We start from the raw sequence: 26540 nt of genomic DNA, 5'->3' as shown, positions 1-26540 counted from the left end.
CAAGCTTTCTTCTCTCTGCTGCCATGTGAGACGTGTCTTTCACCTTCCACCGCAATTGTGAGGTCTCCCAAACCATGTGGAATTGTAAGTCCAGTAAACTTCTTTCTTTTGTAAATTGCCCAGTCTCAGGTATGTCTTTATCAGCAGCATGAAAACGGACTAATACAGGGATGGAAGAAAAGTGCGACCATTTCCAAGGACAATTTGTAATTTTAAAAAGGTAATCTCACCACCCCCATCAATATAACAGGAGCCAACTAATATGTAAAGATATCCAAACTCATTTATATAAAACTTGTGGATCTTTTTGTTTAAAACACACACTCGGCTCAAGCCTGTAATCCCAGCACTATGGGAGGCCGAGGTGGGCGGATCACGAGTTCAGGAGTCTAAGACCAGCCTGACCAACATGGTGAAACCCTGTCTCCACTAAAAATACAAAAAAATTATACAGGCATGGTGGCATGCACCTGTAATCCCAGCTACTCAGGAGGCTGAGGCAGGAGAATCTTTTGAGCCTGGGAGGCAGAGGTTGAAGTGAGCCGAGGTCATGCCACTGCACTCCAGCCTAGGCGACAGAGTGTGAGACTCTGTCCAAAAAAAAAAACCCCACACTTAATCTGAATCATTCATATTTTTAGAAATCTACTCAGCTTCTCATACTTTAGCTCTATTTTCTAGACTCCAACCTGCCCCTCATTCTTTTTGTGAGTCTGAAGTCTGCTTTCTCTCTCTCTTTTTTGCTTTTTTTTTTTTTTTTTTCTGAGACAGGGTCTCGCTCTGTTGCCCGGGCTGGAGTGCAGTGGAACAATCTTGACTCACTGCAGCCTCGACCTTCCAGTCTCAAGCAGTCCTCCCACATCAGCCTCCCAAGTAGCTGGGACTACAGGCAAGAGCCACTACACCTGGCTAACTTTTTATTTTTTACAGAGATGGGGTTTTGCCATGTTGCCCAGGCTGGTCTTAAACTCCCGGACTCAAGGGATCTGGTCACTTTAGCCTCCCAAAGTGCTGGGATTACAGGAGTTAGCCACAGTGCCTAGACTGAATTCTTTCTTTATTGTAACTTCAGTATCTTCTAAAAATTTAGCTTATACCCACTTCTTTGGTCCTTCCTATTCCTTATCAATTTATGTAAACATTTAAATCTACCTTCTAACCCAGGGAATCTAGCTCCAGTGCTAGTCAGGCCTACTGCAGAGTGACAGGTCATGGAACAGTACTTTTTAAGCAGTTCTTGTTCCTGGACTAAAGTAAGGTGGGGAGTGAGAGTGAGATGGGTAGATAATGGGAGAGGAACAGAATGGGGTAAAAGGCTCAGCCACGAATTTAAGAACATTGAAGGGTAGAGGAAGCAGTGTAATGAAGGGAATCAGATCTCACTTAAAGAAAAAAAGTTAAGTGAAAAAGCTGAGACAATCAGACATCCCTAGGTCACTGAGCAGGTGTTTTGCTGATAACCCTGGGAAGACTAACAAAGGGGAGGAGTAGAACAAAAATGGATAATTGAATGTCACAAAATGGCACTGATGGGAATGAGTGTTGCAAGGAGGACAGTGGATTGGGGAAGATATTTTTCTCCTGGTAAATGTGATCAGAACTATGAAAAAGACAGAGGTGGCCAGGAGTGAAACAAACCAGCCCAAGAGTTCCAACTGGGGAATCTGTAGAATATTATTTCAAAAAAATTACACCTAGGAGCTAGTATGTGCAGTAACTGGCTCCTATTTTACTATCAAAATCCTGACAGTGCTTTTTATTTACTATTTACTGTACCATGTGCTTTCTATACTCATTTAGGTGATTTATAATAACATTTGTAGAAAAGAGTCACAATGGTCTCAGACCATCAAGGTAACATTTCTACGGTGATAGAAGTAGAGCGTCACAGATTAAAATATATGCATGTGTGTATGTCAAGAAAACAAAAATTATTTTAATAAAATTTTAAATGATTTTTGTAGTTTTTAAAAATCACATCAAATTTTAAAAGAAAGTCAAAATGAACTAGTTTAAGTTCTTTTTCAGTAATTACCCTGTCACCTGTCCACCCTCTAATGGAGGTGTTAATGAGGAGTGGAACAGCCAAAAGGCAGGCAGCAGGGGGGCAATGAGTTTAAAAGAGCCCAGATAATCACAAACCCTGAAATAATTAGCAATTATATTTATAAATATACACATATTGAGAAACAGATTTGACTGGTTTTATTACATGCTTTCTGAGTTCAGCACACACTACTAGCTTCTCAGGGATAGGAGCTTCAAAGAATTTATAGATTTAGCCTGAACTTTAGACAAGCTCATAATCTCTCTCTCTCTCTCTCTCTCTCTCTCACACACACACACACACACACACAGAAGTGGCATTATAGCACATCTTCAAAAATACAGCAATAAACACAAATGAGTGAAGGCAAACGGCCACAGATACCCAGAGAATATGAAGTAGAATATTAAAAAGAGTGTAACTTTGAAAAGTGATTTACTTTCATAATATACTTTACATACTGAAAAAAATCATATCACAGAATACAAAGCTATGTTTCTCATCTGCCAGTCTTTAAAGCTAAATTAGAAAGGCAAGGAAAATATAAATAGATGCAATGAACTAATAAATATGCAATAAATTCAAGGGCAACGAAGAACAAAGCACATACATATATCCCACATACATATATATTATATATATAATATATATACACATACAGAGAGACAGAGAGAGAGAGAGAGAAAGTATGTGTATTTTCTTCTTCAGATATGTCTTTTCCTGTCTTTCTCCACATCCAGACTCTCAGCTTTTTGAGGGAAAATATATTTTATCTCATTCAACATTCCCAGATGCTAGGATGGGCCACATCTATCAATATATAGTAACCCACTCTAGGAAATATTCAAAGATTAGCATATATTAAGTAAATGCAGATGTCACGGAACAAAAAACATATCAATAACAAAAAAACACTTTTTTTTTTTTGAGACAGAGTCTTGCCCTGTCTCCCAGGCTGGAGTACAGTGGCGCAATCTCGGCTCACTGCAACCTACCCCTCCCGGTTCAAGCGATTCTTCTGCCTCAGACTTCTGAGTAGTTGGGACTACAGGTGCATGCCACCTTGCCCAGCTAATTTTTGTAGTTTTAGTAAAGACGGGGTTTCACTGTGTTGGCCAGGATAATATCGACCTCTTGACCTGATGATCCGCTTGCCTTGGCCTCCCAAAGTGCTGGGATTACAGGTGTGAGCCACCAAGCCAGGCAAAAAAAAAAAATACTTTTTACAGAAGTTATTGCTTTGCAACTGCCAAAAAAAGTTAACTGTTGCTAAAGAAAGAGTTAAATTATTAAAGCTTATAAAGATGTACCTTCCAGTCTGAGGATCAAATCCAAAGTAATGGTCTCTGCATTGGTCACAACGTTGCCCAGCAATGGAAGCATCTTGGCAAACACACTGACCAGTCAGGCTATTACAGGTGTGATTAACTGCACCAGTTGTATGGCATGAGCATGGCAGGCAGCCAGTGGCATTGCCTGGAGAAATATAAAAACCTAGAAATAAAGAAATTAAAAGTTTTATATATACTTTTTATCCACTCTTTTATTTAAAGCATAATAATTGATTACACAGAAAAACAGAATACTCTACCAAGGCACTAATTCCCAATACAAATGTGGTTATATCTGTTCTTAAGTGTGTCAACTATGACCAAAGAAAAACTGAGTAAATTATCTCCATTGGACTTGGGTGCCTCCCAGGTCCTACAATTCAATGTATTTAAACTCTACCACGCAATATTTCAATATTTCTACAAAAAACTTGACCTCCTCTAATCAGCTCCATTCCAACAGATATTACCAGTCATTCAGTTGCTTTGCCTAGAACACTGAGGTACCTTTGGTAGGGCAGACTTATAAAATATAGGAAGCCAGTTACATTTGAATTTCTAACAAATAATGAAATTTTTTAGCAAAGGTGCAGCCCATGCAGCATTTGCTCAGACTAAAAAAAGTTATCTGAAATTCAAATTAAACTAATTCTGTATTTTACTAAAACAAAAGCTTGCATCCTCCACTTCTCTGACCCCCTATATTTTGCTAATTACCAAGTCCTATGGATGTTGCCTCCTAACAATTTTAAACCTTCCACTCTTCATCCCCGCTACCACCTCCCAGATAAAGTCACCAACCACTTTTTTCATAACTAATACTTCAAACTAGATGCTACTGTAGGGGCTTTATCTTGAGTATCTCATTTAGTTGTCATAGAAATGCAAACAATGCATGAATTATTATTACATCTATTTTGTCAATTAGAAAACAGAAGATTGAGAAGGTTAACACACTTTCCTAAAATGGTAGAGTTAATGGATAGCAAAACCCAGGTTTACACCCAGACCACCCAGTCCCAGAGGCCGTCTCTTCTAATTGCATCCCTCTTGTCCTGTTCCAATCTATTCTTCGTAGCAGTCTTTTTCCAAAGTGCAGTTTGGACATTTCACTTCTCTATTTGAAACTACCTGATGACTTCCTATTCCCTTTAGGAAATAAATCCAAATCTCTCACCCAGCTTTCAATCCTACAGTCAGGTCCCAGCTACGTCTCTAGCTTTAGCTCATGGCTCATCCCCCCGCTCAGTCCATTGCGGTCATATTTGTTCCTCTTCTTGAGACCTAAAGGCCTTTTCATGGGCCGTTCTGTCTGCTGGGATGATTTTGACCTATCTCTGTTGCTCAGTTCACTCATGTAAGTCAGGTCTCGTGACTTCCTCAGGCAACTTTCCCTAGGCCAGGCTAGGTATACCTGTTACAAATGCATAGCATCCTGTTTGTTTCCTAAGTGTTCATAAAAATTATAATCAATCTCATTTCCACCAAAATCTAACTTCCATAAGGGCAGAAAACCCATCTGCTTCATTCATCATTGTCTCCCTAGCAGCCAGTACACTGCTTGGCACATAGTAGGCATTCCAAACACATTCGATGAACAAATAAAAATGAGTTCAATTATTAAACAGGCTGTGAGCCCTGCAAGTAGTACACACACAAAAAAAGCCTGCAGAATTTAGAGATTTTAGCTTACCTCTAAAACTCATATTTTTTTTTCTTATGGAAAAAGGAAAGATACAAATATGATTCAAAAGTTTATTCAAATTACTTAAAATCTCTTCAGACCCAGGAGATGGAAGTTAACTGTTATAGAATTGGAAAGTTATCAGGCAGTTGAATGTGGAGCAGGCATATGAGGGAGAAATGGTTCTTAGCGTTGTGTGATGTGTGTGTTCATGTATGTGTACATATACATATACACACATGCATGGACCTGTGGGTACACACACAAGCACGTGCAAAATGCTGCAAAGAATTTTACTGAAACAACGGGGTAGAGGGATCACAGAAGGATTCTAATGAATACAGTTACAGCAAATAAAAATGAATTGTACAATTGTCATGACACTAATTTAAAGTTCATAAAATAGCAATGATATTGAAAGAAGGAGAGCATGAGCACAAAGTGAATCTATTCTCTTATCTATTATATAGGGAACAGCAAAAAGTAATTAGGATACTCTAAAACTCATTCCAGGCTCTTGTTGAAAACAAGCCATTTTCTTATAGTTACCAACAATTGGGTTTTTTTCCTTCCCCTAGATCCTGTACATTCTGTCTTACAAAGTTTCAAGGGCAGCAAAATAGAAAACATTGTGCTCAATGAGAGGAAAAGAAAGAGCTCAAAATATGTGCCATTCAGTTGGAGGAAATCAACTAATACTATCATTTTTATCATAATTTACAGCCGGGTTACGCTATTTGTTTATTTGTATCACCTGACAGCAATTTCCCTTATATATACATTTCCAGAAAAAGAGCATGGCCATGACAATTAGTATATATTCTTGTACCTGATTCATCACATGATCAAAGTCAAATTCAGAAGGCTTCCATTTAAATTCAAGGCCACTGTGGTTGTGATTCTTTGTATTTTTGTTCCTGTGAAGGTATCTAGGCCCTTACATCCAAGATGATGGCATCATGAATGTGCTAACAGCTCTCCAATTTGGATAAATTACCCATTAGCACAGATACTTACAAGTAGAATTAATTTAGACTTATTGCAATAGCTCCAAGCCACAGAGAATTTGGAAAAATTAAGGGCGATTTTTAGAAGAAATGATGTATTAGATAAACCTGTAAGTACAAGTAGGGGATAGCATTTTGGTGCAGAAGTTGGGTAGTCCAAGTTTTGGGGAATAAAGAATGTCACAGAAAAATCAGAAGTATAAGCAGAGAAGAACTAAAAAGATGCTAAAGCACCTAGGGAGACTGAAAGTGAAGGTAGGGCTTCCAGGAAAAGACTGCATGGGAATTTGCCTTGGGGTTAATTCGCCTCCTCCTCTCAGGAGCCTGATTATAAAGGTTAATCCCACCAGTATTTTAGCTGTCCTATTTTTAAGCAGTTCTAATTAGGATGACTCAGGTAACTTCCTGCTTAAAGATTACCTCTTGCCTTACCTGAATGTGCCTAATTCTAGACCATTACCTCCTTTTATGACTTCCAACTATAGAAAACAATCTTTTCCCTTCCCTTCCACTTAAACATCAACTCCTGAATGTGGCTTAATTATAACTGACCTCAATTTACTTTAATGTAATGCATTTCTGATACCCCTTTGTTAGCTCTTCTTCATGTTCCAAATCTTTATATCTGTAGCATTGTAACTGATCGTATTGAGATTTCATTCCATGAATGATTTTGTACCACATTCTTAAGCATGGTCATTAGGACAACATCATTACCTTGCATTATGTAGTGCTGAGAGTTCACACATACATGGTCCAAATCAGCTCGCTAGTTTATTATTTTCCCATATTATTTAGCTGACCCTTGGTTTTAGACATGACAAATCTCAAGTGGAAAAAAATGTATCATCCAGCTAAAGCAAAGAGTCGCCCATATCGTAAAATAGTGTGGCTTTGCCTAGGAGAAGAATCTACAGAGTTCAAAGTTATTAGCAAGGCAGCTGGTATTATCTCCTGCAGTGGCTATTTGCATAGCACAGTACTTGTCCTGGGCATAAAAGAAGAGCCCATTTCCCAGCAATGTCCCTCCTGAGGACCATGAACAACTAGGCTTTGCCAAGGTCTTGAGAGGGAGAAAGAAAAGAAGTGTAACCTCTAGGCTTTATTCAAGAAACGAGGGCAATGCTGGGGCTAAGCACTAATTGTAAGACATTTAGAAGAAACTACTCTCACCTTAAGGCAGAAAATGGACATAATAGTTACACAAGAGCCTGGGGAGGGATGGGTGGCTCACCTATATCCATGCAACAAAAGACTATCTTGGTAATGGCTTTACGAATCAATATTTTCAATATTGTTGTATTGTTTGTAAAGTATATTTCAGTATAGTTGATGATGGTAGTTTTCAAATTAAAACAATAATAATTTTCCTCCATTTGGTAGTTTTATATAAAATCATGCTAAAATTACTTCTAGACTTGATCAAGTGAATACATAAATATTAATATTATTCATCCCAAGGTATAATTTCTCTTTTTTAAAACAATGTTTAAGTGTTTTTCAATTAAATTAGATATGCTTTAAATGTTCTGCTGTTATTTTTTTTTTCTGGGCTGCTACTCCCTTCTTGAGCAGCTTGCTGATTCCTATTTCCTTTTAAAAGTCAGTTCAGAAATCATTTTCTCTAAGTTCCTAAGACCCCTCATCCTTTAAGAATTAATCATTTCCTTCACTTTACTACTTCTTTATATTGTATATTTCTAATATGGCTCTTATCACATTGTGATACATTTACATGTGAGTCAGTTTCCCCTACTAAATCACAATGTCTTAGTATATTTGTGATTGTATACCTTAACACCAACATAGTCTCTGGTAATTTACTCAATAGATGTTTATTGAAAAACAGATATATGAATGAAATGGATAGATAGCTGAATGGATTAATGGGTGGATAGATGGATAAATATCTGCTACCCTCTAAAATATGAGATGATCCCTTTAACACTGAAAAGGAAAATGGTAAACATAAATCTGTGAGTCATGAGAGTGGTTGGTCAGAGTGGCCTGTCCATCAGGGAGTCTAGAGAGGTGTGTATATGAATCAGACACAATAAATTTGAAATATAGTGCTCGTCACAGCAACAGATGGAACAGAGCTGCAGAAAGAAAATGTCACCCTAAAACTATATCTTAGCTCTTAAACAAAGGACATAATAATATGCTCATGTAAGGGAAAACATTTTTGGAATTTTCTGTTTCATAAATAATCCAATTTTTCTATTTATGTGAATACCCATGAAAGGCCCTCATTAACATATTCTCTAAGAATCAAATCCAATAACAACAAATAACCCAAATAATGACAACTCTGATTACATCTTGGAGATTATAATTAATATATGTATGTGTATGCATATTCAAAATCCACAGCAAAACTTATATTCTCTGTTCCCATTCAGTGTTTATCAAATGTATGCTCTAAAGCCTGTCTCCTGTGCCATTCCAACCATCTCCAGAATTTCTCCAACTAAGTTATCGGAGATAATTCCATTTCTAGACCCCTTCAATTTACCTCATCATTATTTGAACTCTGTGGTTTCCCAGGACTCTGTTAATTTTCATTTTATGCCTACTACTTGGGTTTTGAACAACAAATGAGGTATCCCAGAATGTGAAGCAGTAAGCCAGAATCATGAGTTGAGGTATGCTTGAAGGTGGGTGAAAGAAACAGTATTTATCTAACTCACCCTCAAATATTTGTTGTATGAATGTGGAAGATAAATATTGAGTTAGTTATTTAGAAAAAGTTCCACTCTTAGCTTGCAGTGAGCCGAGATCGTGCCACTGCACTCCAGCCTGGGCGACAGAGCAAGACTCCATCTTAAAAAAAAAAAAAAAAAAAAGAAAGAAAAAGAAAAAGTTCCACTCTTTCAGAGTATACATTCTGGAGTCAGATGGACCTGGACTTATAAATGGCTCTTCTACTTAATTATATTTCATTCCCCCAATTAGATTAAAATGAGAATAATCCCAGCACCTCCATCATAGAAATATTGTGCATATTAAATGGAAGTTTGCAGGCAAAACCTTATCACAGAGCCTGGCACACAGTGGACTCTCAGTAAATATTATCTATTATCATCTTTGTAATTGTCAATTAGCAAGTTTTCTATGACAGAGAAATTTTTCTTATCAGTGTCTTTTACTTTCTTTTGTTTTCCAGATGTACCTAAGATTGTGGTCTATATTTCCTGTGACAAGATTCCTTCCTGATGATTTATCAAGGAAGAGGTTCTTACTTTCAGATTCAGGTCTCTCTGTGAAAAACATGTTAACCTAGAAAGTTGTCTCACCAAACACTAGGAAATGTGGCATAATTGGATATCAACTTTGACGCACTGATTTTTAATGGAACATCAGCATCTGATTCCAATTCCATTGGCAGGGTCTCGTACACAATTCTAGTTTATGAGCTCATTACTTAATAAATATGATGTGCTACTTAATGAAACAAGATACTTTGTTTTATGAATTGTAAAAGAAAACCAAAAGTAAATACTAGGGGGAAGCAGGAGGCATTGCCCTATTAGTACAAAACATGTCATAGGAAGCTCTTTTCGTTATAAATTAGCCTTTGTTTTATTCCAAAGCTACAGAGTCTTCAATATGCACTCTCTGCCTCTAGTTCTCAAGGACAAGGGTGGGTCACTGGCTCGGGATGCGTTGACATCCTTCCCTGCCTTCCTCGGCCTGGCCTCTGATTAAGTGCCTACTGCTGAACATTATAAGGTCATCCAGCACTGAAAAAGGGAACTGGGAAAACATATTTAGTGTTATATTTATTAGTGTGGATATGTGTACATTCATATATGTACACACACTCCAAATAATTTTAAATTAAAGCATTTTGAAAATACTTAATGGAGGTTAAGCAGCATTTTTAACCTCTGTTCAAGTTATTGAATGGCATATTAAAACCAATGTGGCTCTAATGTACCTTCTAATGTGCACTGCTGCTTTAACAAATTGCCTATAAATTTTACTTGAATTAAACCTATTCCTTGTACATTCGTAGTAAGGTTAGGTTAATAATACATGAGGTTTCATTACATGCACGTTCCTTAATAATGTTTTTTAGGAAAGTGGGACAAGAATCTATGTGCAGTCATCTACTATGGGTCAGCAGTATTTGCAATCACAGATGAAAGGGAGGCAGAAGTCCTTAAGTTTGCTACTCATCCCTTCCTACCCCATCCTTCTCCCTCCATGCCCCACTGCTCACACACCAGCGTGCTGTCTGCCCCTGTGGTATATGATCTAGGTCTCTCAGACATGTTTAAATAAGTAAATGAAAGCTTCAGATTGTAGCAGCACATTTTACTGTGCACATTGCAGGGCTGGCTACTGCAAAACATCTGTTTATGATAAAGATACTTCAGGATAAGGGTTTATCTTTTCAATGCAAGTTTTACTGTAAGAGACCATAAAACCAGGAAAAAAAAATAAACATTAAAGTGGAATTTCTGAAGCAAAACAAAATAAAAATAAAAAATAAAAAAATGTCCACCCCAAAGCACACATTGCTCTTTTCATGGGCTATGAATATGTGCAGACTATATCTTGTTTTGTTAAAAAATATATTAGATACTTAAGTCACTGTTATTTTTCCTCATTTGCAAGGTTGAACACAACACTTTTCGTAAGTGTTGTGAAAAAAACACCATAGACCTTTGCTAGGCTCACACCTAAAAACAGGAGAATGCCACTGAGGTATTTTTGAAATATAATTATCCATTAATTCAGAAAATATATAGGGAGCACTGCTATGGAGGTACTCTTATACCTGCCTGAGATAGAGCATTGAACAGTTGTGAAGGACAGCAATGAGGCTTGTTGGCTGGAGAGGAAGAAATGATCTGAAGACTTGTGGAAATGAGGTCAGAGAGTTCATGGACATTATAGACCACGAGGATTATTAAAGAATATCAACTTTGTTTCTTATTAGCTATGGTGAAAAGCAAATGGAAGGTGGAGTGATGGGATGTTACTCAAGTTTGAACAGCATCACTTTGGCTGTCTGTTGAGAAGTGATGGAAGAAAGATAAAGGGGAGTAGGAGGCTACTTGAATAGTCCAGGAACAGAGGAAGGTGGCTTGGACCTGGCTGGTGTAAGTAAGGGTGGCAAGAAGTGGTCAAATTCTGGATATACTTGAAGGTAAAATCAGCAGAATTGGTTTTATTAGATGAGACAAAGGTTGTGGGGAAAAGAGAGGGCTCAAGGATGTCTGCAAAGATTTGGTCTGAAAAGATTAAAACCTCAAAAACACTAGGGGAACATTGTCAGTAAAACATGGTAGATTGAATAATGTTTCCCTCCTGAAATGCCCAGAGATGAAATAAACAAAAAAAGAAAAGAGAAGGAGAAAAATGACAATCAATTATAGATACCTATAAGAAAAAGCTAAGCTCTTGCAGTGGAGAGCTCGACAATAAGCTAATTTATTCAAGTTGTGTAACTCTAGACAGAAAGGTTTGGAATTGAAAGCCCCAGAGATTTCCGAAGTCAGATATAAGGTGTGCTAAATACCTTCCCCAACCAGGAAGTTGTCCCTCTTACACTTCGGGAAGATGCAGTAAGCTTTTCCTTTAGAAGTTAAACTAAAGAAAGTCTGGACTCAACAAGTACATAAACAGGCATTATGTGAAAGGTTGCTTGTGATTGTTGATTTTATGCATCAACTTGGCTAGGCTTGGTGTCCAATTGTTTGGTCGAACATGAGTCTAGATGTTGCTATGAATGTGTTTGCAGATTTTCTCAGAACATAAGAGCCATCATTGATAGGCAAAAGGGTCCACTGAGTGCCCAGGGATATAGAGATGGTAAAAACTTCCAGGTCGTTAAAAAAAAAAAAAAAAAGAAGTAGAAAAGAAGAAAGAATCTGATTGACATTGCTAACAGCTAATGGTACAACCATTTAAATTTTTTTAATGAAAAGTTTTCATATAATAGTAAAATTTCAAATCGTTCTTTATGTTTAGACACTTGTAGACAATAAAGACACTTCAGATATTCAAAATTTTCTCCTCAAATTACTTCCCTCCTTGTATTCTTTTTCAGAAGCTACTAGAACATGTGCTCTACCAAATACACAAATAAACCAAGAAGAGAGAACGTGTAGGATTCAGGAAATGGAGGATCCAACATAGGAGACAGGGGAAGGAAATCCCTAGTATAGTAGCAAATGTTAGCCCTTGGATATAGCTGTGCAACAGAACTGAAGATCAACCAGCCTGAACTTCCCACTCATATATCTAGTGGGAAAAAACAAAACCTGATGAATTTCTTGAACAGAGTTCCCTTGGAGAGTTTCGTTTCCTAGAAATGCCAAAGAGAGTCCTGAAAAACTAAGGAAGACAAATTTTTTGAGCAAAGAAAATATAGTCAAATCATATTATATGGCATAGCTGTACAGTACATTTATATAGTCATAATAAAGAAATCTCTGAATACTGATTTAACCAAATAAAGGGATTGCTAAGCAGGAGGTGAAAGGAGCTAAACATTCATCTTCTATAGGAGAAAGACAATAGATAATATCTATATTTTAAAAATCAAGGTGAAATATATATAAAACCCAGAATTACAGACATGAAAGCCCAGAATAAACATCTAAAGGAGTTGAAGGTGTTTTCTCTAAGCACGGAAATTCCTAGGAAAATGATAAGGCAGGGCTCTTTACATTTTATTTGGTTTTTTAAATTATGCAAATGTAAATTTTGATTAAAACTCAAATTATGTTAAACAATGGCAATACTGGATAATAATACTAAATTTTCTTCATGCAACCCCCTCCTGGTCTCCTTTCTCTTTTCCTGGCTCTTTTTTTGGAGGACTTTATCTGGTATACATTTGTCTTTTTTTTTTTTTTTGAGACAGAGTTTGGCTCTTGTTGCCCAGGCAGGAGTGCAATGGCACCATCTCTGCTCACTGCAATCTCTGCCTCCCAGGTTCAAGCGATTCTCCTGCCTGTCTCCCAAGTAGCTGGGATTACAGGCATGTGCCACCATGCCCAGCTAATTTTGTATTTTTAGTAGAGACGGAGTTTCACCATGTTGCTCAGGCTGGTCTCAAACTCTTGACCTCAGGTGATCCATCCACCTCAGCCTCTCAGTGCTGGGGTTACAGGCATGAGCCACCATGTGCGGCCATTAGGAGAATAACTTCTTAGTCACGATTTGCCTAAGTACAGACGTAACAAAACTCCTTTCCCAAGGTTTATTGCAAATTGTCTTCTTTTCTTTAGAGGAAGATATAGAATGGGCATCAACACTAATACTGAAAAACAATGATCACATTTAAAGTATTATCGTATTTTATTTACTTGTGCAAATGTCTTATTTCCCTTGTTAAAATTTCAATATCTTGAGGGCAAGGATTACCTTATTCAACTTGCATAACTACAATAATAATATAATTCCTCACTTTGGGAGGCCTAGGCAGGTGGATCACGAGGTCAGGAGATCGAGACCATCCTGGCTAACACGGTGAAACCTCGTCTCTGCTTTAAAAAAAAAAAAATACAAAAAATTAGCCAGGCCTGTAGTCCCAGCTGCTCGGGAGGCTGAGGCAGGAGAATGACATGAACCTGGGAGGCAGAGCTGGCAGTGAGCCGAGACTGCGCCACTGCACTCTAGCCCTCTAGGCTGGGCGACAGAGTGAGACTCCATCTCAAAAGAAAAAAAAAAAAAAAATATATATATATATATATATATATGTATATATAATTCCTTGTACATTGTGGGCACACAATAAGGGGTTTATTTAATTGACGATACTGAGAAATAATCAGGAGTTTTAACAAGGTCATCTAATTGGGCTGCTTTTTAAAACAGGCACTTATGATCTTAAATAAGAAAAAATGCAAAAGAGAAAAACAGAAAAATGACTAATTTTAGATAATAATATAAAAAGAAACAGGTTGATAATTTCTTTCACTTCACCATTCCTCCTTTTAAACCACTTACTGTTTCCATTGCAATAAAATATCAATGTGACTTCACTTGTACAATATAAACATGGCTACTCAGTTCACCTTTCTGGAAACTAAACACTGATATAAAAGTGCTAAATAAATAGTCTATTTGGTAACCTCGATAATATCTTAAACTCTTAGCAAGAAAGAAACATAATTGAGTAGAGCCACAGATCCAAAAATCATCACTATTTAAATTTATATCATATATTTATTTGTAAATTATTCTGTCAGTTTCCCCATCAAAATTTAAGCTCACTGAAAGTACCGTTTGCTACTACACATAAAATGTTCTCTGATTAAATTAAGAACTCAACAGTACCCAGAAGAAAATGATTTCTCAGTAAGAGAAATGTTTATCTATATGAAAATAACTGCACTGTTCAACAAAATATAATAATCCAAATCTGTAGCTTGATCATTCTAGCTTTTCATAACCGGGTTAATATCCTGGGTCAATAACTCAGCAGGGCCACTATAAACTGTAGCATATCCTTGGAAGGAAGAGTGACTAGAATAGCAGTGAGTCTATAAGGCAAAGCATGTAAGAAACAGTCGAAGATCCCAAGTAGGGATTTTGTGCATATATTTCCTCAGGACTCAAGAGGCCTTCATTAACTTTGGCTGATTTTTTTTAAAAATGATAATAATGGGACCTATCAAAAAAAGTACAAAACTCATGGTCATTAAAAGCATGTATTTGGAAGTTAACTAATGTTCTGCCAGCTAATTTTTTAGGTGTAGGACATTCCTAGTATAGCCAAGGCTGTCTTCAAGGATCAATTTCTTTCTTACTCCTTATAATAACAGAGGCCCCAAGTTTTAAATAGATATCTTGATATTCAGATAGAGCATCTATTTGCCAGCCTCTTTTGCAGTGAGGTATGGATATACAAAGCAGCTCTGATCAATAGGATATGAGTAGAACTGATACAGGCTCCACTCAGGTAACAGCTTAAAGATAAATCTGCTTACCCCTGGCTAGAAATGGACAGTTGGAAGAAAATATGGAAGTTCCCTGTTGAGAAGGACAGGGGAATGCCTTTAGAGAGTCAGTAAGCTGAAGAAATGGAGCTCCAAATATGTTTTCTCAGTCTGGTACATTTTCTACTAAATATTTTACAATACGCTGTTGAATTTTTTCAGTAAATAAAAATATTTTCACCATGTTTAATGCTCCCTACTCTTAACTCATTGACTTCATTTATAGGTCCATATGGTCTTCAGAAAAAAGAAGCATAATTATAGGGTAATTACAATGAGATCTGTATTATTATTTCTTGAACATAAACCTCTCTTCAAGGTCATATAATAAATTGAACATGAAGACAATAGAAGCTTGAGCACATTTTCAAAAACACATTATTTTCAAGTTTTCTATAGGTTTGAGTTAAACCACCTCTTAAAACACTGATGCTTCATGTCAACTTTGTTGTTCACTGAGTGATGGAGAATTTTAGGCAGTATGTTGAGTAGTAAAACTAGTCAGAGGATGCCAACTAACATTGAAAAAGAGGATTATACTGCATTCCATGTCGGGAAAGGAGAATGAACCAAAGCATCAGGTAGATTGAAATCGGCTCTGCATGTGACATGTGTAGCTCCAGTGAAGTGGCTGCAGTGACTGAAGAAGATGGGAGAAAGGGAATATCAGGAAGCAAAGCTAGGTGTCTAGACTGCGACCGGAAGATAAAAACTCATAAAGGTTTGCCCAGATTGGACTCAAATGATAAGCAAAATAAAACCCATTTCTGGTAACCCTACAGGAGAATGACATAATGAATTAAGTGCTTTACGGAAATTATTCTGCCAATACTATATAGGGTAGACAGGAAAGAGCCATAGATTTGGGTGGGAGAAAAGGGCTTAGAGTTGGGAACAAAGAGATCACCACAATGAGAGCCACAAAGATAAAGGAAAGAGCAATGAAGTCAGTATTTCCTCATCCTAGGAAGGGCACAAATGAGACAGTCTTATGCATGGTGTAGATTAAATTATCCGTGGCTATTTCTGCAATGATATACAAAACAACCGGAAAAACATAGGTTTTCTAACAATTTTAGTTCATCATTTAGATATCTGGTAGGTGTACAAAGTATTGAGATGATGGATTGGGTCTTTCATTGGAAGGACCAAAGGGAACAAATGTTTGTAACTATGATTTCAGAGTTTTTCCAAAATCAGAAAAACTGTTTAAAATGTGTGACTTGTATTATACATACAATTAAAGTTAGACTGGAACAGTAAATTTTAACAATTGATAATTACTCAAAAGGATATAACATTTGATCTATTAGCTTGTTTTGGTTTACTTAGAAAGAAGGATGTATAAATCATGGTTATTTGACTGTGTAGGAGACAGAGGACTTTGTTGCCAAAATTAGAGATATTGATAAACACTAAAAGAGAAAAAAACATCATCTTAGGATATCAAAAAGTTAATTGATTGCAAATTTGGAAGGATTAACCTGAAGGTAAAAAGAGTGAATGTGCTGTATCTGTCATTTAGGCTGTCTGCCCAGGTCTCCATAATCTTCCTGTCTTCTGGGATACTTACCACCTTGCTTCTACCTGATGAAATGGTCCCTAAAAGCTATACTCATTTTATAAGTACGTGACATCCCTGGCCACAGTGAATTGGCTCAGAGGTAACCAAACAAACAAAACTGAGTCAATTCGAATTTTCCTCTAGAAATTATAACTAAGAGGTAGCTAATAAATCTCTCTGTTGTGGCTGGTGGTAGAATTATAAACAATTTCAGGGGACATAGGGTGGCCATATACCCATGTAGAGAAAGAGAGAGGTAAAGTCCCCTTCTGAGAGAGAGAGAGAGAGAGAGAGAGAGAGACGAATGAATATGTTTCAGTGGAAGCATTCTAATTCCTGAGTCCTGACTGCAGTGGTCCTTCTCCTTAGGTTTTTATGGAATATCTAGTTATAATATAGTCTCCATTTATGTTTAAACCAGTTCAAGTTGTTTTCTAATGCTTACATCGCAAAAAGAATGAACTCTTCATCAATTCCTTCTTGTCTCTTTGATCTTACACACTGACCAATGCCAAAGGAAAAGCATGGCCCAATTATCCTAGGCTGGATTCTTTGCTATGTTAACAGAACTTTTGTTCTACTCCTTCTCTGGCAAGCAAATCACACTTTTGAGTTGGTATCATGCTCATTTTTATAGACCCATATAACTCAGAGCTAATATTGGCTGACAGGACAACAATTAGCACAGCTGTTAAACAACGGATAAGTACTTATATTTATCATGATATCATAATGAATTTATTGTAAAGAAGGTATAGTATTTTAGTTAAAATCTTAAATGCAAGGAGAGCCATAGATGGGGTCTATCCTTCTCCCAATTGGGAAAGAGATGGAAAGATAAGTTTGTATATTTAAACAGTAGCCTATTTTATTAATTTGATGGCATGTAGAAACAATTCTAGGTATTTCTATATAAAACTAGAACATATAGCCTCTTCGGTAAAAACATTTAGCCAGCTTTATTTGGAGATTTAGTTCATCATTTGAATATTTGGCATTGTATGGATATTCAACTCAAATTTTCCTTTCTCTGGAAAATAAAATTGACTCTTGTTGATCTGATTTTTAAAAAACTGTTAAAAAGGAGATTTACTTCAAGTGTAGAAATTGAGTCTCAATTATGAAATAAATCTGATCGGCTGAGTTTTATATAAAGTATCCTCCCAAAATAGTAACATATATATGCAGATAATTGTGAATAAGTTAAACAGTTATATCTGTGTTGGATAATGATATAAATACAGTAATGATTTTGGAAATAAAATTTGTAGAAGCCACAAACCAGAAACAGGGAGAAGTTACCTAAGTTAACAAAAGGAATGTCATTGTGCACTGAAAATGTAATACATTTCTTTCTTACCTGGTTGACACTGATTACACCTTCTTCCTTGACGATTAGGCACACATAGGCACTGGCCACTGATTGGGTCACAAATGGTCCCAGGTAATGTCCCCAGGGAATCACACTCACACATCTGGCAGTGTTGAAAATTGTCAATGGTCAAATTGTACCTGTGAGGCTCACACTGATTACAGCGAAGACCTGTTACCCCTAATTTGCAAGGACATTGTCCTGTTGATTTGTCACACAGCAGAGAGCCATTTATTGTCCCAGTCTTATCACAGTTGCAAGGCAGACAGAGGAAGGAATTATTTTGCTGTAGGTAGAAGTTTCCCTCCAAACATTTATTGCACTGTCTCCCTTCAACATTGGGCTTACAGATGCACTGCCCTGTCTTAGCATTACAGACAGTCCCAGGGAGGGATCCAGCTGTGTCACAGTCACAGGCCTTACAACTCGTGACATCTAACCCATAAAAGTTTTCTCTGCAGGTGTCACACTGAAGTCCTTTGGCTTCTTTTTTGCACTCACACTGCCCAGAGTGAGGATTGCAGAATTTGTTCACTGAGCCATGGAGGTTACACTGGCAGGGCTCACATCCAACATCATTAAAGCTTCGGAGAAATTTAAATCCAAAATTGCAACGATCACACCTAAGCCCTAAAGATAAAATATATTTAAAAGGTGAGGATGGGAAAATGATTTCATTCAAGATAGATGAGACACAAACAATGCTACTGCAGATGATACGAACACAAAATATTGAGTGTTTTCTCACAAGCAATGCCATAGGGGGCCAATCTTACTCTCAAAATTCAATGACAATATTTAATTTAGTTTTAATATACAACTGTTTGCGATGAACTTCATAAATTTTTAATTATTACTTAATGCAAAGAAAAATGCTTAATGCAAATGTTGTTTCTGTTACATATGCTGGAGCTCTTTTTCTCTTTAACAAATCTTAAAAACTATTTTAACAAATGTGCTCATTTAAAATTATAGTAGAATTACATATAACAAATTAGTTGTTTCTCTAAAGATAAGAAATCTCTAAAGATGTTTAATAAAAGGTGAAGCTGAGTACAAAGTTTCAGCTAGACAGAATGAATAAGTTCTGGAGCTCTATTGTACAGCATGGTGACTATACTTAATAATAATGTATTGTATACTTGAAAATTGCTAAGAGATTAGATCTTAAATGTTCTCACCCCAAAAACATGATAAGTACATGAGGTGATGGATACATTAATTAGCTGGAATTAATCATTTTATAATGTGTACATATATCAAAACATCATGTTGTCTGCCATAAATATATACAATTTTTATTTAATTATAGCTTCGTGAAGCTGGGAAAAAGAAAAAAATGTCAGCTGATAACTATTTTTGTGAAAACAGCATATACACTTATTTCTGAATCCACACATTTAAGTAATTAATATAAATAAAACTTATCCAGGGCAATTTTTGGTTTAATCCTTTTGTATGCTCCTCTATTTTATCATTTTCAATTAATATAAATTATGCTCTCCTTGGCTCATAAAGCAATCACATTGCTTGTCATCTTGTGTGACTCAGAACATACTTCTTTAAACACTAAGTAAATTCTGTTTTTTATATTACTTCTATTTAAAGGAGTACACATATACATTTTACGAATGAAGAAAAATGTTTTATCACCTAAACTTAAATCTCTGACAAGTAAGGTTATTCTAAAAGAAAAAAGGGTATTACAAGGCAAAGAAATAAAAAAATTAGAATAGTAAATGTTTAGATGCAAAATACTTCCTTTAGATAGTTTCCAAATATCCATGAATTTAAATAACTCACTGCATGGGTTGAATCAACTGAAACATTTATTTCAAGCTATAATTGCAATTTAAAAATTAATCTTAAAATAAGAGTCAAAAACACACTCAGGAACTCATATGTAGAAAAGCATTTCCTAAACTGGAAGGAAATACATAATATATATGTATATATATGGATAAAAATTCAAGAACTCCAATGGAAGGCAAGTTCTTTAACAGTGATGAATGACTCACCTAAGGCATATCATTTAATTTCAATAAGGAAAATAAAAAAGGACCACTATTGCTTCAAATTTTAAAAATAACTGTATTGTTAACAAGAATTATGACTCATTTTGAACTATTAAAATTGGTCTACATGGATTCATATCATATCAGTTTTAAAAATATGCGCAGTGCTTATTTGAATATGCCATACATATTCCTGACAGGTAATCTATTCCTAACGATACTCGGGAAGGCCTACAGGGCATCACATTCGGTGTTAACAAGTACAGGCGAGTTAGCACACTTGGCATTTAATTCACATTCTTCTCCCTTTTTATTCTAGATGAATGACCTACTTTAATAAAATTATTGGTGCTAATGTATTTTACTGGTGATAGAATCATTAGTAAGATTAACAGTTTTGTTAACTCTAACAGTTTGCTTTCTGAAGCATATACAACATACACTTGTATTTTCTGGGCTTCTTTTTTTTCATATTAACAAGGTGAAATTGAATAAAGTTACTTGCTAATCCCATTAGGAAAATAAATATATATGCATATCAAGTTTTTGTTTTTATAAAAAGTACTACATTTGCAGAAATAACACTAGAAATAATAATTATTTATAATACTGAAGTAATTTAGTCTTCACAAAATATATATTTATGTTTCCTGCAGAAAACCATCTGGATCAATCAACAAAACAGGCAAATAGTAGGGATGGCATTACACATTCTAAATTAATTTTGATTTTTCCCTTCCTCAAGCCCTGGAATCTAACCATCACAAGAAAGATTCCATTGATACAAAGAAGTAATTATTTCACTGTCTTTAAAGGTCTTGCTTTAACTTTTGTTTTCACATCTTGAGTTTAAAATATATCTCACATTAAAGAACAAAGGATGCCATACAAATTGAATTCAGGGTCTTAGAATTCCTTCAGCATCATGGATAGCACATACAAATATGTACTTCTCTTTACACGTTATTCTTTCTTTCTAAAAAATTAGTTTCTGTATGCTTGAGATGCATAAAGGTAAATTATGGTACAGATTTTCATGTAATGTTTCTTTAAACCAGAGAAATCTCATGTAATGCCACTAAACACACCTACATTCTCTTTATTAAATTGAAACGCTTGTCTAGCTGAATTGTCTAGCATGATGTACACTTACATAAATAAAAGATAAATAATTAGATTTAGAGGTATATCACAGAAATGAAAATAGTATTCAGAATGATATGTACATATGCATGTGTACATGTAAGCATTCGTGTGTGTGTGTGAGAGAGAGAGAGAGAGAGGAGTGTGTGTAATCACTGCCAGGCATATTTTTATTATTGTAAGGTTCAGGTCAGTGTTAGAAAAACCGGATGACTTGGTGTCTTGAATGACAATAGAAAGGCAAAGGTCTTTTTTAAACTTCCTATATGAACCAAGACATATTCAGTTACAATACAGGGCTCATTTCATCAGGAAACTTTCCTCTCATAATATTCTCATATATCAAAATTTCAAAGTGCATTATGTACATAGTGCATTTTGGGCACTTGATAAATTTTGTCCTTATGTGGCGGTGGTTCCCCTCAAAAATGTTGGATGTAATAAATTGCTATAATCAAATCTAATTTCTGAAAAATACCTGTGGGAGTAACAAACAAAAAAGCACGTCTTGTATAAAAAAATGATAAATAACACCGAAGGTAGCTGTTTATTATAATCAACTTGGTGCTGAATTACAAAATTAAAATTATGTAGCCCTTTGTAAGTAACCCTAGCAATATACATGATCTGTAGAATTATGTTGACTTATTTTGCATTTCATAGGAACAGTTCAAAGAAATATAACAGAAAAAAAATGGAAAGATTTATCACAAAGGACCCTGTAGCACAGAATATTTTGAAAAAAATCCATTTATTTTGGTCTATTAAGAAAACTAGCACGGAAATGATTTGCTTAGAACTCATTAAGTGTAAAACATTTTGAAAAAGTGCTAATTTTCTAAAAGAAACATCTATGCAGTAAGCAAATTATATTTTTCTATGACTTATTAGTATGGGACCATGTGAATTAATGCATCTACAGAATAAAGAAACTTCTAAAGGGTTGATTAAACTAAGCTTCAAGCTGCAGTTTGATAGAATTATTAATTTAATCATTTTAAACAGTTAATTTCATCCAAATTGTTTTTTTTTTCAGCCTGTCTTTAGCAAAGAAATTTGCTTTACTCTTCAGTTAAGAAATCAAATAGAGAATTTTATTCCAGATGGTAATAGAGATGTGACTGTAAACTTTTGCATTATACGTACCAATAACGTTTGCTTTGCACTTGCACTGGCCTGAATTTTGGTGACAGGTAATATCTCCATCCACTGTCCCAGAGATATTGCAGTTACAGGGACTGCAGCCATCAGGATCCAACTCTTGTAGATTGTAGAATCCATTCTGGCACTGATTGCACTGTCTGCCAGACACGTGTCTCTTACAATTACACTGTCCTCCAATCTAGAGAAGATACCACATTTTGTAGAATGATGAACGTATCTATTTTTAGATAATTTGCTCATTAGGTACAAGACAGGGAGGGAGGGAGAAGAAAACTAAATGTTCAACAGACAAGAAGGTAATAAGATATTTTTCCTCTTGACACACAACATGGGAGGCTTCAGCAGGGGGAATATAGAGAACTGAATGAAAATAAAACCCACAGAAGTTAGTCGTATAAGAATAAAAGGGAAACGGGGAATTAACCATTCAATGCTATATAAAGAAATAAAAATATAAATATGTAGAGACTGAAAATAGAAAACAGTCAGCAGTTAATTTAGTCTTTAGGACACCACTTCCCTTTTTTTTTTTTGAGATGGAGTCTCGCTCTGTCACCCAGGCTGGAGTGCAGTGGTTCAATCTCGGCTCACTGCAAGCTCCGCCTTCTGGGTTCACACCATTCTCCTGCCTCAGCCTTCCGAGTAGCTGGGACTACAGGCGCCCGCCACCACGCTCAGCTAATTTTTGTAATTTTAGCAGAGGCGAGGTTTCACCATATTGGTCTTGATCTCTTGACCTCGTGATCCGCCCGCCTCGGCCTCCCAAAGTGCTGGGATTACAGGTGTGAATCACCGCACCCAGCCCACCTCTCTATTTTATTCCTCTTGTTTACTGTCTCATTGATTTAAACTTGTTTTGTACATGCTAGGTATTTAAATTAAGGGAGAATCTTTCTATAATGATATAATGATATCATCCCATAAACAGTGTAACAATGTTTAATGTTATTTGTTAATAGAATTATTTATGCCTATTGATATTGATCCTAATACATTTTTTCTTACCCAACTCCCCTTTTAGGACTATTTCAGCCTATTTATTATTCATTTCACCACATTAAATATACTTAGCTGATTTATATTGTGATAAGAAATTCCAAAAATGTTTCTTGTTTTAAAGCATTTTCAAGCAAAATAACAGCTAAAACACTGTGTCATTTTATTCTTTAAGCATCTGGTTTGAAAAGAATGCAAATACATAAAATACAGTGTTCATCTACTATATGCATAGTTAATACTATGTTGATTAAAGATAAGAACTAAACTCTTCATAAGCGGACATATGTATATAAAATGTCAAATAAATATGAGAAATTTAATAACTCAGGACTCTAACACAGCAATGTGGGTACAGACTTCAAATCTCTTTTATAGTCCCTGACGTTTTCCCCCGATTTTCTTTCACTTGGATTGAATCCAGCTCTTCACATTTGGAGGCAGAGTTACCATAGAGGGAAGTAATCTACATGTGGAAAGATATTATTTGATTTATATTTAATTTCAAAGATATTTAAAAATATCTAGGTTGGGATTCAGTTACAAGATATAGGGAAGGACTTAGAAATTAAATAATTTTTAAAGAACTATTACTGCCTCAATTGTCCTCATCCAAGAAATAGAGACTCACTGGAAGCTTTATTTAAGGATAATTAAGACAATTGATATGAAAATATCTAAGACTGAAAAATAAATGGTTATATGCAAACCAAATGTAGTTGTAGCTAATAATGAACCTCAATATCAAAGATGCATATAGGTTTAGAAAGATGAGTGAGAACGATGAATTGCCTTCTTGTGCCTGTCTGTTTCTCAGTCTTACTCAGATCTAGTCCAAAGGATACAAAATCATTACTCAAGACAGAGATTTGATTCAGCCTACAAAAATAGATGGCATTTATTGGTGGATATGTGTAACATATAGGCATACGATGAAAATCCAATAGGCCTGTGGGTACATACTTGTAACACTTCAAGTACATCAACCCATAACTCAGGCCTGAGTCTTTGCTGGTACATTACAGGATCAGTCCTGTTCTCCAAAGAGATAGTAAACACCTTAAGGCATTGGACATATGTGATGTTTCCATCAAAGAATAATCTTAAACATTACATGTAAACAATACTTTTTCAAAGAGCAAGGAAGCGTGCAAAAGGTAAAGAGAAATAAAAGTGCAAAACCTTTATCTTTTATATGTTTTGTTCTTTTTTCTTTTTTTTTTTTTTTTGAGATGGAGTTTAACTCTTGAAAAATGATTCAAACAGACATTTAAAAATGCCTGCAAATTGAGAGTACAATGGTGCGATCTCGGCTCACTGCAACCTCCGCCTCCCAGGTTCAAGTGACTCTCTTGTTTCAGCCTCCCCAGTAGCTGGGCCACCAGGCACGGCTAATTTTTTATCTTTTTAGTAGAGACGTAGTTTCACCATGTTGGTCAGGCTGGTCCCGAACTCCTGACCTCAGGTGATCTGTCCACCTTGGCCTCCCAAATTGCTGGGATTACAGGCCTGAGCCACTGCACCTGTCCTTGTTGTATTCTTATTTACATCTAATGCATGTATCATCTGGAGCGTCCTTGCATTTTGAAATCTAGATAAGGCTGCCTATGACCCTAATTCCATCCCTGAATGACAGAAGTCCTCCTTAAGTTTATAAGAATTCTATGCGTATTGATCATCTCGTAGTCGCCCTGACCCTACACTTCTGCTTCTTCCATTTTGAAGTCTTTCTGGCTTCTGCCAGCACTGCCCTATGTCACCCAGAGGTGAAACTCAGCTAATGCCTCAATTTCAAGAACTCTTGTTCAAAACAAACAAACAAATTGTAGTCGTTAAACTTTATTAAAGATTCGGGGTAAAAGAGGAATTAGATCATTACTTTGCAATTCATAATATCCCTTTAGTTTCCCTATAGCTAGAGATTTTCATTGGCACTCCAATTACCTACCATCTTGCCCTCCAATTATCGACCATCTCTGTGGCTTCTCTCTTCTTCCTCCTTGCTCTGCCATAAAGCATATTCACTTTTTTCTATACACCTGACTTTACATGGTCACTTTTTCACAGACATCTCAAAAGTGTATAATATTGCCTTGATTCTTGCCAAAACCTAAGTCTTATCCAGATATTTTTGTCAATAAAAACAATTCTTTCTATATGAACTCTGCCACAAATTAATAAAATAACAAGTTTACTCCCATTTCATTAATCTAACTCTCTGTAACACATATAGATTATAATTTCTGTATATTAACTATATCTTAAAATGTAGTTTAAAAATAAAATAAGGCATTATTATTTTTAAAAATGTTAACTTTGGTCAGTTTCCCAGGATTCAACTGAAAATACCCAGTTTACTTCTATAGATTCCATAGCTGTAGATTCTCCCTTTTTAATGTGAGAAAATACAAATCTACTCATACTCTAAAACCAATTCCTGTCCACCAAGAAGTAGAAAGAGAGAAAGGCATTCCCCTTTCCTTTAAAAATACACTAAGACACTCTTTGGTACGATCCTTCCACAATGACTCTAGATTGACCTATTGGTTTTCTTCGGCCAAATACTAGCACATATAATGCTTGCAAATATGATTCAAACAGACAATTTAAAATGCCTGCAAATTTAGAGTTCATTCTCTCTTGCTGGGCTTGGAACTCTGAGATCACCTTGTGAGCAAGCTCATGCTATCCTGCTGGAATATTAGAGGTTGGATGGCAGAGAACTGAGGTGCCCCAGCTAATAATTGCTCCTACTGCCCCGGTGAACAGCCAGCTTGCCAACCACCACATATGAGAGTGAGGTCTTCCTATCTAACTGCTGCTTGACCAGCTAGCTAATCACAGACAAATGAGAGAGCCCAGAAGAGGTTGGACAAGCCAGTGCACACCAGCACTGAGCCAAACCATAGAATCCTAAATAAATACGCAATTTTTATTGTTTTTAGCCACTAACTTAAACAGCAAAAGTTAATAGATAAAATATCATTGACCAGAACTTAAACCACATTTCTACACGTAGCTGCCAAGGAGACTGAGAAATGTAGTTTATTCTCTATGATCATGTGATCAACTACTTCTGAGCTTTCTTTTACTAACATGGAAGGAAATACAGATAAAGCAGTACAATTACTATCTCTGATAACAAACAAATATCTATTCACAGTTCAAGCCATGGAGATTCTCCTGCTCTTTATGGCTTAAAATGCAATCTTGGTCTTATAAATTTGGGTCTTGCCTGAATCACAGTTTTGGCCTTA

At 35.9% G+C, this 26540-nt stretch overlaps 1 protein-coding gene across 1 annotated transcript in view; it reads right to left on the bottom strand.

Moving 5' to 3' along the window:
* The window catches only part of USH2A (usherin), an 800680-nt gene that overhangs the window by 605818 nt on the left and 168322 nt on the right, over positions 1-26540 (bottom strand). The window contains exons 12-14 of the mRNA XM_003814150.6: positions 22270-22465; positions 17954-18595; positions 3358-3541 (exon numbers count right to left, since the gene is read on the bottom strand). Of these exons, the coding sequence (XP_003814198.3) occupies positions 3358-3541; positions 17954-18595; positions 22270-22465 (1022 nt within the window). The remainder of the gene's footprint in view (positions 1-3357; positions 3542-17953; positions 18596-22269; positions 22466-26540) is intronic.

The sequence above is a fragment of the Pan paniscus genome, chromosome 1 (assembly GCF_029289425.2).
Source record: "Pan paniscus chromosome 1, NHGRI_mPanPan1-v2.0_pri, whole genome shotgun sequence".
Classification (NCBI taxonomy): Eukaryota; Metazoa; Chordata; class Mammalia; order Primates; family Hominidae; genus Pan; species Pan paniscus.
The sequence above is the reverse complement of the archived record's forward strand: the minus strand, read 5'-3'. Positions and strand labels throughout refer to the sequence as shown.